Raw genomic sequence first — 18139 nt, 5'->3', positions numbered from 1 at the left:
CCAAAAACTTTTAGACTTTTACTCAAGTAGTATTTTACTGGGTGACTTTCACTTTTACTTGAGTCAATTTCTATTAAGGTATCTATACTTTTACTCAAGTATGACAATTGAGTACTTTTTACACCACTGATAGTATGCCTGCGGTGTGGGTTCAGAATGGGGGCTCTTGCCCCCTGGGAAAAGTGGGGCAAGCAGGAGAATAATGAGTTTCACATGAGTTATTCTATAATGTATATTTAGTGGGTTTTTCTTTTGGTTGATGAGATCAACCAGAACATATATATTTTTTCACCTTTATTTAACCGGGTAGGCTAGTTGAGAACAAGTTTTAATTTACAACTGCGACCTGGCCAAGATAAAGCAAAGCAGTGTGACACACAACAACACAGTTACACATGGAATAACATGGAATAAACAATAAACAAGCCAATAACACAATAAACAGGTCAATGACACAGTATAAAAAAGAAAGTCTATATGTGTGTGCAAAAGGCATGAGGAGGTAGGCAATAAATAGGCTGTAGTAGTGAAGAATTACAATTTAGCAGAATAACACTGGAGTGATAAACGAGCAGATGATGGTGTGCAAAATAGTAGAAAAGTAAATAAAAACAGTATGGGGATGAGGTAGGTAGATTGGGTGGGCTATTTACAGATGGACTATGTACAGCTGCAGCGATTGGTTAGCTGCTCAGATAGCCGATGTTTAAAGTTGGTGAGGGAAATGTAAGTCTCCAACTTCAGCGATTTGTTTTATTTTTTTATTTTTTTTTGCAATTCGTTCCAGTCACTGGCAGCAGAGAATTGGAAGGAAAGGTGGCCAAATGAGGTGTTGGCTTTGGGGATGATCAGTGAGATATACCTGCTGGAACGTGTGCTATGGGTGGGTGTTGTTATAGTGACCAGTATATTGAAATAAGGCGGAGCTTTACCTAGCATAGACTTATAGATGACCTGGAGCCAGTGGGTCTGGCAACGAATATGTAGTGAGGGCCAGCAGACTAGAGCATACAGGTCACAGTGGTGGGTGGTATAAGGTGATTTGGTAACAAAACGGATGGCACTGTGATAGACTGCATCCAGTTTGCTGAGTAGAGTATTGGTAGCTATTTTGGAGATGCCATCGCCGAAGTAGAGGATCGGTAGGATAGTCAGTTTTATTAGGGTGTGTTTGGTGGTGTGAGTGAAGGATGCCCCTTTTTGCGAAATAAGAAGCCAATTTCTAGATTTGATTTTGGATTGGAGATGTTTAATATGAGACTGGAAGGAGAGTTTACAGTCTAGCCAGACACCTAGGTATTTATAGTTGTCCACATATTCTAGGTCAGAACCGTCCAGGGTGGTGATGCTAGTCGGGCGGGCGGGTGCGGGCAGCGAACGGTTGAAAAGCATGCATTTGGTTTTACTAGCGTTTAAGAGGAGTTGGAGGCCACGGAAGGAGTGTTGTACGGCATCTAAGCTCGTTTGGAGGTTAGTTAACAAAGTGTCCAAGGAAGGGCCACCTTTCTCTGTACCCGCAGCAATAGCAACATCATTGATATATACAGAGAAAAGAGAGTCAGCCCGAGAATTGAACCCTGTGGCAACCCCATAGAGACTACCAGAGGTCCGGACAACAGGCCCTCCGATTTGACACACTGAACTCTGTCTGCAAAGTAGTTGGTGAACCAGGCGAAGCGGTCATTAGAGAAACCAAGGCTATTGAGTCTGCCGATAAGAATACGGTGATGGACAGAGTTGAAAGCCTTGGCCAGGTCGATGAAGACGGCTGCAGATGAATGATTTTGTACCTTGAGCGTGGCTGAGGTGCACCCGTGACCGGCTCGGAAACCAGATTGCACAGCAGAGAAGGTACGGTGGGATTCGAAATGGTCAGTGATCTGTTTATTAACTTGGCTTTCGAAGACTTTAGAGATGCAGGGCAGGATAGATATCAGTATATAGCAGTTTGGGTCTGAAGAGGGGGATGACCGTGGCAGCTTTCCAATCTTTAGGGATCTCGAACGATATTAAAAGAGAGGTTGAACAGGCTGGTAATGGGGGTTGCAACAATGGCGGTGTATAGTTTTAGAAAGAGAGGGTCCAGATTGTCTAGCCCAGCTGATTTGTACGGGTCCAGCTTTTGCAGCTCTATCAGAACATCTGCCATCTGGATTTGGGTGAAGGAGAAGCTGGGGAGGCTCGGGCGAGTAGCTGCGGGGGGAGGGAGGGGTGGAGCTGTTGGCCTGGGTTGGAGTAGCCAGGGAGAAAGCATGGCCAGCGGTAGAGAAATGCTTATTGAAATGTTCGATTATCATGGATTTATCAGTGGTGACCGTGTTACCTAGCCTCAGTGCAGTGGGCAGCGGGGAGGAGTTGCTCTTATTCTCCATGGACGTTAGTGTCCCAAAAGAGGCTAGCCTTTGCTTTCCTGACTGACTGCGTGTATTGGTTCCTGACTTCCCTGAACATTTGCATATTGTGGGGACTATTCAATGCTATTGCAGTCCGCCATAGGATGTTTTTGTGCTGGTCAAGGGCAGTCAGGTCTGGAGTGAACCAAGGGCTATATCTGTTCTTAGTTCTGCATTTTTTGAAAGGGGCATGCTTATCTAAGATGGTGAGGAAATTACTTTTAAAGAACGACCAGACATCCTCGACTGACGGGATGAGGTCAATATCCTTCCAGGATACACAGGCCAGGTCGATTAGAAAGGCCTGCTGGCAGAAGTGTTTCAGGGAGCGTTTGACAGTGATGAGGGGTGGTCGTTTGACCGCTGACCCATAGCAATACAGTTAAGCATATCCCAGTTTAGGTCACCTAACCGAACGAACTCTGAAGCTAGATGGGGGGCGATCAATTCACATATGGTGTCCAGGGCACAGCTGGGAGCGGAGGGGGATCGATAACAGGTGGCAACAGTGAGAGACTTATTTCTGGAGAGATTAATTTTGAACATTAGAAGTTCGGACTGTTTGGGTATAGACCTGGAAAGTATGACCGACCTTTGCAGGCTAACTCCTCCCCCTTTTGGCAGTTCTATCTTGATGGAAAATGTTTCAGAGGTATGATGAGTGGAACTAGGGGCTCCATTGTAAACTAAAACAATGATAACTAACCTAAACAACAGTATACAAGGCATATTGACATTTTGAGAGAGACATAAAGCAATAAAGCAATCATAAGTATGTGCAGGAATAACGTTGCACATTCTGGTCATTTGCCCCAAATTCCCAGTTCTTATGGAAATCCCAGTTGGAGAATCTCTGGAATCAGGCGGGAATAAGCATGTTGGCATCCTACAACTGGGAGTCATCTGGGAGTCATCCCGGCGGGATTGTTTGAGAAAATTACCAGGATTTTGCAACCCTATACTATTTCGTCAATAGGCCTAAAAGGGCTTGATTCATTGAAATGTAAAGGTCGTTTCCGATTGAGCTGAAATTTCTCCGCGAACGCTTGAACGCGGGAACGCTGGAACGCGGGAACGCTGGAACGCGGGAACGCTGGAACGCTGCCTTTAAAACTCAATTGCAATATAGCGGATTGCATTGAGTCCTAAATCGAAAAAGGAATGACAACCAATTGTCTATGGATGAATGTGAAATAATACCAATAAAGTAAATATGACAGATATGTACAGTCGTGTACGTGCATTGTTTCTGCACACATATTTAACTTAGGACTATCAAGATTTGACATTTCTGAGATAACATTACAATTGTTCCAACTATTTTTGTTACCCAACACCTAAATGGTTGGTCCTATAGTTCAGTAGGTCGATTGTTTTTATGTTGGATAGTTACGATGGTAGCTAGACAAACATTCAGACATACATAAATACCCAAGAAAAAAAACTAGCCTGTACGAAGATGACCTTGGTAAGACGTTAAGATACATTGTTGGTGACACGGTGACAGGAATACGTAGTCAATTTTCCTAAGAACAATGATTTTTATCAACAACCTTTCTCGCCTGAATAAAATGGCACCTTATCCCCTACATAGTGCACTACTTTTGACCACAGGGCTCTTAACTCTTCAAAAGATTTAAGGTGCCTAGTCGGATGCAGCCTTAATGGTCAATGCTTTGATCTGACTGCCCCTCTTTCTCTTCTGGAAAAGTCTCATGGAGCGATATTACCCCGGGGCACGATGTCATTATGTCGTTCTTTTCTGCAACACCCTTTGCCGCCTCCTCTTTTCCTTCCTCCCCCTCTTCCTCCACCACTCCCTCCACCCCCTCCGTGTTCACGCCCTTCCTCCTCGTCCTCCGCTCCCTCAAAGCGCAGGGCAGACAATTCACCAGGAAGAGAAGTACGGAGAGGCAGAGAAGGGAGAGAACTGCCCCCACACCCACCCCCAGCTCTGTATCCTCCAGTTTCCCCTCCCTCTCTCTCTCCACCCCGGGAGAGAAGTACACAGCGCTCTCTTCGTGATTTGGGGTCAACACCGCTCTCTCCAGGTCGTTCCTGGCGATCATCCCATCGCCGGCCTTGTCATAGTAGTCGTCACCTTTGACGGTGGTGACGTTCCCTGTGATGATGTCATTGTCCAGGAAGTTGCTGTACTTAACGTCCCTGTCCGATGACTCAACCAGCATGTCCAACATGTCGAGCAGCTCAAAGTCCGCCTCCTCGCTTCCCATTGGACGAAGGTCTGTGTCCAGGTTCACCCTGATCCAACCTGATCCTTTAGCCAGCCTCCTGGGCCCGCTTCCTTCTTTCGAATTGGCCAGGTCCCCGTCAACGGAGTTCGCCATTGGCTTGCAGGGGGTGACCAGGAGTTCTGCTTTCAGTAAAGGCCCGCCCCCTTCGCCCTGGGCGACGACGCGCAGCAACGGGCCGGGCATCACGGCAACCACGGTCTCTGCCAATGAGGAGAGGCGAAGGGTGAAGGTACCACGGCTGAAGGTGGAGAGCAACGTGGCGCTATCATCACTGAACTGGAGCCAGACACTGATTGACGCTTCCTGGTGGAGAGAGAGAGAGAAGGACAATGGAGATAAGGGGGAGGGAGAAAGAGAGAAATGTTCAGTATCATACTATACTTATGCACAAAGGTCCTTCCATTGAAGCAAAAATGTCCCACAGAAGTTACTGTTATGTAAAACTAAAACGTTTTAGTGAAGTTAGTGGGTCAAGAAAAACACCGAACTCACCTGCCCATGGTGGTAGAGGATGTTGTATGCTGTCACTGTTGCCGTGACAACAGCCGGATGGGCAGGGCTTGCATTGATTGACATACTGAGTCCTCCCACAACCTGCACTGAGAGGTCACCTGGGGTCACGGGTTCAGAGGTCACGATGACATCACAGCTACCCAGAACACCGTCCCATTGGCTTGATATGACCTGAGAGCGAGGGGTGCCAATAAAGGTAGTGTCTTGTTCAAGTTTACTTTCCATAGGTTATAAATATATTTGAGATTTGACCAAATGGAGATTTCATCATTTATAATGACCATCCCTCAACTAAAATGCACCATGCTATTCAAAATACAACATCATATTACATATTACTCACATGAACTGAAGTTTTCCCCGGGTGTAGACCAATCAGATTGCTCTGCTTGTCGAGGACCGCCACGCGAGGATTCTCTACCCTCAGCCAATTACGGACCATCTCCGTGGCATCCACAAACCAATCAGAGGAGCCCAGCAGGTAGGTCAGCTGACCCTGGCCCCCCTGAGCACTGAACTGGGTCAGAACCTGAACCGTGGACCTCTGATACACTGGAGAACAGCTGGGGAGCAGGGAAAGAAAGGGAGGGAGGGAGAGAGAGGGGGTGGGGGTAGAGAGAAGGATGGATGGATGAGGAGGAGAGAGAGATATTACACAAATCTGGATGTGGCATAGAAGCTGGGCAAAACCAAAAATGGAGACATCATAAGCTTAAATATGTTGAGGGTTGGGGTAAATTCCATTTCAATTCCAGTCAATTTAAAAAGTCAACCAAACTCCAATCAAATTCCAATTTTTCCTCATGAAAAGCATGAAGACAATTGGAATTTTGGTGCACTTTCCGAATTGACTGAATTGACCTCATTTGACCCCTGGTTGAGATGTGACAGCAAGTCATAATGTTAGTGTTTGAATTGTTGAGCAGGTGCCATCTAGGAATCAGAGGTGGATAAAGCAGAGAGCCTATTTTAAAGCTCTGGGTTAGGGAATTAGTTGTCTCTTCTACCAGCTGTTTGCCTGAAGTGTTTGTATGGTGAATGAAGCTTTTTGGCAGTAGACCAAATCACACCGTATTCCCTATATTGTGCACTACTTTTGACAAGAGTTAATATGACTAAGGTAAAAAGTAGTGCACTATATAGGGAATAGTGTGCCAAGTGGAACACAACCCTTCACTGTTCTACCAGACATTGCCAGTACTACTTATGTCGTTTTCTGGGGTATATATACATACTTTACTATTTATATTTTTGACCAGTTTTACTTCACTACATTCCAAAAGAAAATGATGTACTTTTTCCTCAATACATTATCCCAGACACCCAAAAGTACTCGTTACACTTTGAATGCTTAGCAGGACAGAACATTTGACACACTTATCAAGAGAACATCCCAAATGCCTTGTTTTTTAAATTACCTTAACTTAACTAGTTAAGAACAAATTCTTATTTTCAATGACGGCCTAGTGGGTTCAGGGGCAGAACGACAGATTTGTACCTTGTCAGCTCGGGGGTTTGAACTTGCAACCTTAAGGTTACTAGTCCAACTCTCTAACCACTAGGCTACCCTGCCACTCCAGTGTTGGAGTGTGACCCTGGCAATGCGTAAACATTTTTAACATTTTATTGTGCTGTCTGGTTTTCTTAATATAAGGATATTTTGTAAAAATTATTAGTACTTTAACTTTTGATACTTAGTACATTTAAATATAAATACTTCTAGACTCTTACTCTAGTATTTTACTGGGTGACTTTCACTTTTACTTGAGTCATTTTCTATTAAGGTATCTTTACTTTTCCTCAAGTATGACAATCGAGTACATTTTCCACCAATGGACATTCCTGGTTTCCGTGTTTGAACCTCCTGCTCTGTCTTGAGACAGAAAAAAAAGGGATTAGGAAAGGAGATTATGCCAAAAGGAGACCATATTGCCAGGCCATCATTGGAAATAAGAATTTGTTCTTAACTGACTTGCTTAGATAAAGGTTAAATAAAAATACATACAAATTGGAGTTGCAACTGTTCCAATCGTTCTATCAACTGTTTTAGGACTCTTGATGTTAATGACATGGCCATGTCTTATCCTGCTTTATGTCATTCCTGCTCAATGTGTCTTCATCTTTCGCCAAACACACACACGTGCACAGGGACTCACCCGTTCTCCACGTCGTGGTTCCAGCCCTTGATGGCGCTCAGCTCGTTGTCGGACAGGGAGACGCGCAGCGGGACGACAGGAGCCCACACGGACAGACACAGGGACCCACTGAGCGTGCCCAGGAGAAACTCCACCCCTACACAGGTGCTGCCCACCCCTGATTCACTTCCGTCCACGAAGAGGGTGGAGCAATCGCTTGACACCTGTTGAATAAAGTCAGAGGGTGATAAAAGGGAGTGGAGGATTGTGGGTCAAATCAATCTAAACCAATCAACTTGTATTTGTCACATGCTTAGTAAAATAACCGGTGTACACTAACAGTGAAGTGCTTACTTACGGGCCCCTCCCAACAGTGCAGAGAGAAAAATATACAAATAACAACAAGAGGAATAAATACACCATTAGTAACGATGACTTGGCTAAATACTAAGGGCACCAGTACCCAGTCGATGTGCAGGGGTGTGTGGTAGTTGAGGTAGATGTGTACATGTAGGTAGGGTTAAAGTGACTAGGCAACAGTATAGATAATAAACAGTAGCAGCAGCATATGTGATGAGTCAAAAGGGGGGTCAATGTAGATAGTCCCGATAGATATTTGGTTAACTATTTAGCAATCTTATGGCTTGGGGTAGAAGCTGTTACGGGTCCTGTTGGTTCCAGACTTGGTGCATCGGTACCACCTGTTCTCTCTGCTACCGCACGGCAGTCTATGACTTGGGTGGCCGGAGCCTTTGACTATTTTTTGGGCCTTCCCCTGACACCGCCTGGCAAGAGGTTCTGGATGACCAGGAGCTCGGCCCCAGTTGTGTACTCGTTTGCCTCTCTTGCGCCGTCGCTTCCTCTTTCGCGTCCCAGGGATTAGGGCTAGTCCAGAGGTGGCGACGTCCAGAGGTGGCGACATCCAGAGGTGGCGACGTCCAGAGGTGCCGACGTCCAGAGGTGCCGACGTCCAGAGGTGCCGACGTCCAGAGGTGCCGACGTCCAGAGTTGCCGACGTCCAGAGGTGCCGACGTCCAGAGGTGCCGACGTCCAGAGGTGCCGACGTCCAGAGGTGGCGACGTCCAGAGGTGCCGACGTCCAGAGGTGCCGACGTCCAGAGTTGCCGACGTCCAGAGGTGCCGACGTCCAGAGGTGCCGACGTCCAGAGGTGCCGACGTCCAGAGGTGCCGACGTCCAGAGGTACCAACTCGTTGACGTAGAAATTGTCATCCAAATCGAGGTTAGTCATTGCTGTTCTGATGTACAGAAGCTGATTTCGGTCATAGGAAATGATGGCGGAGACATTATGTACTAAAAAAGTCAATATCGGCGTAAAAAAACCCACAGAAAACAATGGCATTGGACAGGAGCCCTGTGCCTGTGTGTGTACAGTATGTAGACCTGCTTACCTTGACGATATCATCGTTGGACGACTGGCACTTCACCGCCGCGGTGATATCCGACACCTTCCCGTCATGCCCCACTGCCAGCACAATGACAGGAAGTGACACGGGCTCGCTGGTCAAGATGGCCGTGTTGATGATCATGCCACTCTGTGTGTTGATGACAACAAGTTTAGCTTATTGGCCTTATTTAGGAATGAGCTTTTTTTAAAGGCAGAAACAGTCCACTGCAACACTAAGAGATCCATAGATGTATGGATATGTGCTGTAGCTATCACATTATCCATTAGTCTACTGCATAGTACATACATACAGACCATGTAACAAGAAGAAACCAATTTCCCGGACTAAGAATTTTGGACTAAGAGGCATGTTCAATGGAGATTCTGTGTCCCGGGAAACTGACCCTACTGATTGAGTAAAGTTCCACCTACTTCAGTTATGGGAGAGATGCCCACGATCTCTCTGTCAGTGAAGGAGAAGCTGCTCACGACTCCGCCGTGTGGTGGCGGAGGGTTTTTACGGCCTGAGTACTCTACCCGCCAGCTGGCCGATACCGTCATGGCAACCCCGAAACTCCTTCGCAAGCCGTCCACTGACAGACAGGCAACCTGCTGCAGAGCAGCGGGACTGAGGGAGAGGAGGCGGCGACGGAAGAAAGAGGGAGGGACAAGGAGTGGGGAGGAGAGAGAGAGAGAGTCAGGAGAATAGGTGGGGAGGAGAGAGAGAGAGAGTCAGGAGAATAGGGGGGAGGAGAGAGAAAGAGAGTCAGGAGAATAGGGGGAGGAGAGAGAGAGAGAGTCAGGAGAATAGGGGGAGGAGAGAGAGAGAGTCAGGAGGATAGGGGGGAGGAGAGAGAAAGAGAGTCAGGAGAATAGGGGGAGGAGAGAGAGAGAGAGTCAGGAGGATAGGTGGAGAGGAGAGAGAGAGAGCCAGGAGGATAGGGGGAGGAGAGAGAGAGAGAGTCAGGAGGATAGGTGGGGAGGAGAGAGAGAGAGTCAGGAGAATAGGTGGGGAGGAGGAGAGAGAGTCAGAGGATAGGTCAAGAGAATAGGGGAATAGGTGGGGAGGAGAGAGAGAGAGAGTCAGGAGGATAGGTGGAGAGGAGAGAGAGAGAGAGTCAGGAGGATAGGTGGGGAGGAGAGAGAGAGAGAGTCAGGAGGATAGGTGGGGAGGAGAGAGAGAGAGAGTCAGGAGGATAGGTGGGGAGGAGAGAGAGAGAGTCAGGAGGATAGGTGGGGAGGAGAGAGAGAGAGAGTCAGGAGAATAGGTGGGGAGGATAAGAAAAAAGCCATTTGATGGAAATAAATCACGTTTTGGAATATTTAACAGAGTGATATTCTCTCACATATGTGGTATCACTTGTACGCAATATGAATAATGTATATAGTCAAAAATGTAACTGACGTGTCACAAACCGGTTAAATTGAATACGTTCCTTCACTGAGGTAATATTGTACAGTAATATATATGATGAAGTAATACCCGTCGCTGTCCATGTGCCTGGCCAGTTTGTGGCAGATGATGGAGATGACATCATGTTTGGAGCCCTGGGTTCTCTCCAGGTTCACAACCCAGAGGTCAGAGTTCAGAGAGCGCTGGGCCACCAGAGACAAAAGGCCTTTCTTCACCTTCAGCCTGGAATAGAGACATACAGATATAGTGTGACTTACTGTTTGTCGCCCTTAATAAGAGCGTCTGGGAAATGACTAAAAATGGAAATTAAGACCACTTTATTCTAAAATGACATTTAACTTCCACTTTTAACCCAACCCCTCTGAAAGACACATACACAGGTTCTGGAGAGGAGCTGGGGGCTGTCACACTAGGCGCCCGTTGAGCTGTTGCTGTGGGGGGAGTTACGTGCCTTGCTCAAGGGCACAGCGGCAGACAATGGCATCTAGGATTTGGTACCAGCAACCCTCCGGTTGCCAGCTCACTTCCTGGCTGTTTTTTCCCGTCGGACCCAGGAATGGAAGTGGCAACCCTCCGGTTGCTGGCTCTCCTCTCTAACCGCTGGGCGACCTGCCGTCCCCAACGTACATGTACTACATACTGTATACATACTGTTCATACGAGACAGATACACTGGCAATGAGAGACATGGTTTGATATCGAAATATGAACACAGTATTTATCAGTAAAAGAGAAGGACCTGCACACTGCTATGTTCCTATATGTGTTTAGGTCGTCATCAGGTCTCCCTTTTCAATTTGCTGGATTATCACTTACATCACAGAGCATCACGTAACAAAGACTTACCGGATAACAACAAACTCTGCACTGAAATTAGCCCTCAGGTTCACAGAAACCCCAATTGGCTGTCCCGCTCGGACTGGTCCCCTGCGATAGCGAATCAGCACGTTGGAATCCAACCGTAGCTCCTCCTCTTCCTGTCCATTGCAACAGCCTATTTCCTCTTTGGTTCTGTTGGCCTCGTTCCGCTTATTGTCCTCCCTCAAAGTTACAGCTGCTATATAAAACAACTCTCTCTGAGACTGTGGTAATTTGTCTTGCACACACCTAGGGGGCGCTAGTTTGAGGTTGGACGCCGTGCCGAACAATGAGTAGTACAGCTGGATGTGGTCGCTGGCGTGGGCGGGGCTGTATCGGAGAGCGCCTGGGAAGGGGATGCCACCGGCTCCACCGACGACAACACCCTCGTGCCGTCGTCCCCGATTACGGGTGCGGTGTCGGTGTGTGTGCCTGGCACGCTGTTTGGGGCTGAGGTAGGGCTGGCTGGTCTGGCCCGCCTCAAACCAGTCCTTAGGTAGGGCCAGGGTCACCACACACAGACCCAGTGGAGGCTGGGAAGGGGAGAGGAGGAATGGATGAAGAGAGTGATTGGTGAGCATTTGGTGTCATACTTTATATAGAACAAGTATCATACTTTATATAGAACAAGTATCATACTTTATATGGAAGAAGTGTCGTACTTTATATCGAACAAGCGTCATACTTTATATAGAAGAAGTGTCAAACTTTATATAGAACAAGTATCATACTTTATATCGAACAAGTGTCATACTTTATATAGAAGAAGTGTCATACTTTATATAGAACAAGTATCATACTTTATATAGAAGAAGTGTCATACTTTATATTGAACAAGCGTCATACTTTATATAGAACAAGTCTCATACTTTATATAGAAGAAGTGTCGTACTTTATATCGAACAAGCGTCATACTTTATATAGAAGAAGTGTCATACTTTATATAGAACAAGTATCATTCTTTATATAGAAGAAGTGTCGTACTTTATATCGAACAGGCGTCATACTTTATATAGAACAGAACATTTCAGTGTGTTGGCCAGTGTAACAAACACACGACACAACATATCCATCATTCAGAGTCCCAAAGAAGACGTTTAGACCGGCTTCAGTCTTTTGAATGGTCACAGGTGATGGTGGCTGAATATAGTGTGTGGCACGAACACACCTGTGTGACACACGAGGCCTTCTGCTCCTCGGTCTCTTTGAAGGCGTGAAGGGTGATACAGCTCCCCCTGCTGGGGTCCCCTCGTAGGTGGAACAACACCCGCACCCAGTACGTCTCCTTTCCTCCTTCATCCCCCTCTCTCGCCACGTGTTTAGAGAGGAGAGACGCAGTCAGAGGAGGGGAGAGGGGGAGGATGGGCCCAGAGACCAGCTGAGGAGAGAGAGGGTTACACTGTTAGAGAGAGGGTTACACTGTTAGAGAGAGGGTTACACTGTTAGAGAGAGGGTTACACTGTTAGAGAGAGGGTTACACTGTTAGAGAGAGGATTACACTGTTAGAGAGAGGATTACACTGTTAGAGAGAGGGTTACACTGTTAGAGAGAGGATTACACCGTTAGAGAGAGGGTTACACTGTTAGAGAGAGGGTTACACTGTTAGAGAGAGGGTTACACTGTTAGAGAGAGGATTACACTGTTAGAGAGAGGGTTACACTGTTAGGGAGAGGGTTACACTGTTAGAGAGAGGGTTACACTGTTAGAGAGAGGGTTACATTGTTAGAGAGAGGGTTACACTGTTAGAGAGAGGATTACACTGTTAGAGAGAGGGTTACACTGTTAGAGAGAGGATTACACTGTTAGAGAGAGGGTTACACTGTTAGAGAGAGGGTTACACTGTTAGAGAGAGGGTTACACTGTTAGAGAGAGAGTTACACTGTTAGAGAGAAGGTTACATTGTTAGAGAGAGGGTTACACTGTTAGAGAGAGGATTACACTGTTAGAGAGAGGGTTACACTGTTAGAGAGAGGGTTACACTGTTAGAGAGAGGGTTACACTGTTAGAGAGAGGGTTACACTGTTAGAGAGAGGGTTACACTGTTAGAGAGAGGGCGAGAGGAAGAGCTCTGCGTTACATATGATCTTGCAACTTCTTAGGACACGCAGGAATAATATGACATCTATGGAACTAATTCTCCAAACGTTTAAATCGAGATCTACAGCATTCTGCTGATTGTCAAGGATCCCTATCCCAATTGATTTACCTGGCTGACAGAGTAAGGCCCGAATGAAGCTCGAACCCCCGCTTTGGAGGCTTTCCCAGCCGGAGGCACCATGAGCAGTGACTGGGTGAAGGCGAAGGGGCTGGAGTTGGAGAACAGTGGGCCAAGATCAGCCTGCGACAGGGGCAGAGCGTGCCAGGGAGGGGGGACAATGATTTTGGCCAGGAGGGAGAGAGGGAGGGGAGGCTGGGCATGGGATGTGTGTACTGGTGGATGAGATAAAGAGATCGACAGAAAAGGAGAGGAGGGAAATATTGACTGGTTTGTGTCTCTTTCTCTTTGGTATATTTCACATCAATTTCACATAAATTGTTAGGCCTACACCTACTGTAAATCACAAATATCAGCTATTTTAAACATGTGAAAAGGGTAGCAGATAAATTGTTGGTATATATACACTCATAAAAAACATATATATCAATACAATAGATTTTTCATAAAAAAATAATTAAAAAACAGATTTTCAATACACTAGATTTTTTGAAGAAAAATAACTTCACTCACCGACTACTAGGAGCGAATAGAGCACGAGAGCCTTCACACCCTCTCTCCCCCATGATGCACTAGGGCAGCTGAGCTCACCCATCACTGCACACCTGAAGGATCCAGAAACACCACACAACCCCAAAAGTGTCGTAACATCCTTACAGCTCTGAGGTGTTGAGGGGTGTTGAGAGGTGTTGAGAGGTGTTGAGAGGTGTTGAGAGGTGTTGAGAGGTGTTGAGAGGTGTTGAGAGGTGTTGAGAGGTGTTGCAAGGTGTTGAGAGGTGTTGAGGGGTGTTGAGAGGTGTTGAGAGGTGTTGAGAGGTGTTGAGAGGTGTTGAGAGGTGTTGAGAGGTGTTGAGAGGTGTTGAGAGGTGTTGCGAGATGTTGAGAGGTGTTGCAAGGTGTTGAGAGGTGCTGAGAGGTGTTGCGAGATGTTGAGAGGTGTTGCAAGGTGTTGAGGTGTTGCAAGGTGTTGAGAGATGTTGAGAGGTGTTGCGTGGTGTTGAGAGGTGTTGCAAGGTGTTGAGAGGTGTTGCAAGGTGTTGAGAGGTGTTGCAAGGTGTTGAGGGGTGTTGCGAGATGTTGAGAGGTGTTGAGAGGTGTTGAGAGGTGTTGCGAGATGTTGAGAGGTGTTGCGAGATGTTGAGAGGTGTTGAGAGGTGTTGAGAGATGTTGCGAGGTGTTGAGAGGTGTTGCTACGTGTTGCTAGGTGTTGAGAGATGTTGAGAGGTGTTGCGAGGTGTTGAGAGGTGTTGCGAGGTGTTGAGAGGTGTTGCGAGGTGTTGAGAGGTGTTGCTAGGTGTTGCGAGGTGTTGAGAGGTGTTGCGAGGTGTTGAGAGGTGTTGCGAGGTGTTGAGAGGTGTTGCTAGGTGTTGTGATGGTTCAGGTTCACACGCGTTCAAAAAAATGTGTCTGGGGAAGTAGGACTCTATTGACCATACATCCAAAAACTGTCCTTCATAAACCAGTAGGTCCTATATCATCAACATCCTCGTGAAACCGTAGGTTCTTTAGTGGTTGACAGAACAGAGTCCTTCTACATGGACCACACGTACACTGACAGCGCCCTCATATAGTTACAACTATCAGAACTAAAACGTGACAAATCATATTTTACATCATTCTGTTATGTGGTTATTTGCAAAACTGTCCCCACCTGGCAACATAACTCACCAGGCTGTGCATAACAACATAACTCACCTGGCTGTGCTTAACAACATAACTCACCTGGCTGTGCTTAACAACATAACTCTCCTGACTGTGCTTAACAACATAACTCACCTGGCTGTGCTTAACAACATAACTCACCTGGCTGTGCTGACAACATAATTCACCAGGCTGTGCTTAACAACATAACTCACCTGGCTGTGCTTACAACATAACTCACCTGGCTGTGCTTAACAACATAACTCACCTGGCTGTGCTTAACAACATAACTCACCTGGCTGTGCTTACAACATAATTCACCAGGCTGTGCTTAACAACATAACTCACCAGGCTGTGCTTAACAACATGACTCTCCTGGCTCTGCTTAACAACATAACTAACCAGGCTGTGCTTAACAACATAACTCACCTGGCTGTGCTTAACAACATAACTCACCAGGCTGTGCTTAACAACATGACTCTCCTGGCTGTGCTTAACAACATAACTAACCAGGCTGTGCTTAACAACATAACTCACCAGGCTGTGCTTAACAACATAACTCACCAGGCTGTGCTTAACAACATGACTCTCCTGGCTGTGCTTAACAACATAACTAACCAGGCTGTGCTTAACAACATAACTCACCAGGCTGTGCTTAACAACATAACTCACCAGGCTGTGCTTAACAACAACTGACTCTCCTGGCTCTGTGGCTGTGCTAACAACATAACTCACCTGGCTGTGCTTAACAACATAACTCACCAGGCTGTGCTTAACAACATAACTCACCAGGCTGTGCTTAACAACATAACTCACCAGGCTGTGCTTAACAACATAACTCACCTGGCTGTGTTTAACAACATGACTCTCCTGGCTCTGCTTAACAACATAACTAACCAGGCTGTGCTTAACAACATAACTCACCAGGCTGTGCTTAACAACATAACTCACCAGGCTGTGCTTAACAACATAACTCACCTGGCTGTGCTTAACAACATGACTCTCCTGGCTGTGCTTAACAACATAACTCACCTGGCTGTGCTTAACAACATAACTCACCAGGCTGTGCTTAACAACATAACTCACCAGGCTGTGCTTAACAACATAACTCACCTGGCTGTGCTTAACAACAAGACTCTCCTGGCTGTGCTTAACAACATAACTCACCTGGCTGTGCTTAACAACATAACTCACCAGGCTGTGCTTAACAACATAACTCACCTGGCTGTGCTTAACAACATAACTCACCTGGCTGTGCTTAACAACATGACTCACCTGGCTGTGCTTAACAACATAACCCACCAGGCTGTGCTTAACAACATAACTCACCTGGCTGTGCTTAACAACATAACCCACCAGGCTGTGCTTAACAACATAACTCTCCTGGCTGTGCTTAACAACATAACCCACCAGGCTGTGCTTAAAAACATGACTCTCCTGGCTGTGCTTAACAACATAACCCACCAGGCTGTGCTTAACAACATAACCCACCAGGCTGTGCTTAACAACATAACCCACCAGGCTGTGCTTAACAACATAACCCACCAGGCTGTGCTTAACAACATGACTCTCCTGGCTGTGCTTAACAACATAACCCACCTGACTGTGCTTAACAACATAACTCACCTGGCTGTGCTTAACAACATAACCCACCAGGCTGTGCTTAACAACATAACCCACCAGGCTGTGCTTAACAACATAACCCACCAGGCTGTGCTTAACAACATAACCCACCAGGCTGTGCTTAACAAACTCATGACTCTCAACATGGCTGTGCTTAACAACATAACCCACCAGGCTGTGCTTAACAACATAACCCACCAGGCTGTGCTTAACAACATAACCCACCAGGCTGTGCTGACTCTCCTGGCTGTGCTTAACAACATAACCCACCAGGCTGTGCTTAACAACATAACCCACCAGGCTGTGCTTAACAACATAACCCACCAGGCTGTGCTTAACAACATAACCCACCAGGCTGTGCTTAACAACATGACTCTCCTGGCTGTGCTTAACAACATAACCCACCTGACTGTGCTTAACAACATAACCCACCAGGCTGTGCTTAACAACATAACCCACCAGGCTGTGCTTAACAACATAACCCACCAGGCTGTGCTTAACAACATAACCCACCAGGCTGTGCTTAACAACATAACCCACCAGGCTGTGCTTAACAAAATAACCCACCAGGCTGTGCTTAACAACATAACCCACCAGGCTGTGCTTAACAACATAACCCACCAGGCTGTGCTTAACAACATAACTCACCAGGCTGTGCTTAACAACATAACTCACCAGGCTGTGCTTAACAACATAACCCACCAGGCTGTGCTTAACAACATAACCCACCAGGCTGTGCTTAACAACATAACCCACCAGGCTGTGCTTAACAACATAACCCACCAGGCTGTGCTTAACAACATAACCCACCAGGCTGTGCTTAACAACATAACTCACCAGGCAGGTGTTGTCCTCTCATCGGGGGGTGATGACCCAGAAATAATATACCCTCTGATGACTTCCTTCTCTCTTCTTTTTTTCTCTTCACTCGATTCTCTCTCTCTCTTTCTCTCTTTCTCTCTCTCTCTCTCTCTCTCTCTCTCTCTCTCTCTCTCTCTCTCTCTCTCTCTCTCTCTCTCTCTCTCTCTCTCTCTCTCTCCTCTCTCTCTCTCTCTCTCCGTGCTCACTCTGAGTTTCTCTTTATTCCAATGTCATGTTAGTTCGTTTCTCTTTCGTGTTCTGTTATCGTATGTTCAGGGCTCCAGCTCCTCTTTGCTGTTCCAAAGTTTATGTTAAAGCGAAGTCTTCTTTAGTTAGTTGGTATCTGGTGGTTGTCACTGCAGAGAAGCATATTCCAAGTCCAATGCAGAGAGATTTTAGAGATCATGAAAACAGTTTAAAAAAAATCAATTCTTGTTCTTCCCCTTTTCTTGGCAGTTGAGAATTCTTTCCCTCTATTTTTTTGTGGATCTCTTTGATCTTTAGGTCTTTTTCAATGTGATTTTCCTCCCTCGCTGCCTCTCTCTCTCTGTCTGTGTGCCAGATTCACACAATACGCAATTATTCATTTGAAACGGTGAATAATCCCTCTCTCCCTCTACCGCATCCCTCCCCCTCCCTTCTCCTCTTTCTTCTTCTCCCCTCTTTCTTACGTCCTCCCCCCTTTCTCTGCCAGATTCATTCGCCCTAAAGTTTTTAGCTAAGCACCCCCTTCCCCCACTCTTTATCTCTCCATCCTCCCCCACTCTTTATCTCTCCATCCTTCCCCCACTCTTTATCTATCCATCCTTCCCCCACTCTTTATCTC

At 46.5% G+C, this 18139-nt stretch overlaps 1 protein-coding gene across 1 annotated transcript; it reads right to left on the bottom strand.

Moving 5' to 3' along the window:
• Positions 1 to 2815: 2815 nt before the first annotated feature.
• On the bottom strand, positions 2816 to 17837 carry LOC124002095 (transmembrane protein 132C-like). Its single transcript, XM_046309367.1, has 12 exons — positions 17290 to 17837; positions 13702 to 13793; positions 13180 to 13403; positions 12142 to 12351; positions 10962 to 11506; positions 10185 to 10337; positions 9134 to 9329; positions 8706 to 8849; positions 7318 to 7520; positions 5505 to 5724; positions 5141 to 5332; positions 2816 to 4951 (listed from the first exon to the last, which is right to left on the bottom strand). Exons 2-12 carry the CDS (start codon positions 13781 to 13783, stop codon positions 4055 to 4057), a joined length of 3066 nt encoding a protein of 1021 aa, XP_046165323.1. The 5' UTR covers positions 13784 to 13793; positions 17290 to 17837; the 3' UTR covers positions 2816 to 4054.
• Positions 17838 to 18139: the final 302 nt, after the last annotated feature.

Source organism: Oncorhynchus gorbuscha, linkage group LG17 (assembly GCF_021184085.1).
Source record: "Oncorhynchus gorbuscha isolate QuinsamMale2020 ecotype Even-year linkage group LG17, OgorEven_v1.0, whole genome shotgun sequence".
Lineage (NCBI taxonomy): Eukaryota > Metazoa > Chordata > Actinopteri > Salmoniformes > Salmonidae > Oncorhynchus > Oncorhynchus gorbuscha.
The sequence above is the reverse complement of the archived record's forward strand: the minus strand, read 5'-3'. Positions and strand labels throughout refer to the sequence as shown.

Excerpts from the sequence above, each read along its gene's own strand:
- LOC124002095 (XM_046309367.1), bottom strand. The coding sequence starts at position 13,783 with ATGGGTGAGCTCAGCTGCCCTAGTGCATCATGGGGGAGAGAGGGTGTG. Across the intron at positions 12,352-13,179 it reads GGCCTTACTCTGTCAGCCAG|CTGGTCTCTGGGCCCATCCT; the intron begins GTAAATCAATTG and ends CTCTCTCCTCAG. Across the intron at positions 8,850-9,133 it reads GCATCTCTCCCATAACTGAA|AGTGGCATGATCATCAACAC; the intron begins GTAGGTGGAACT and ends ATCAACACACAG.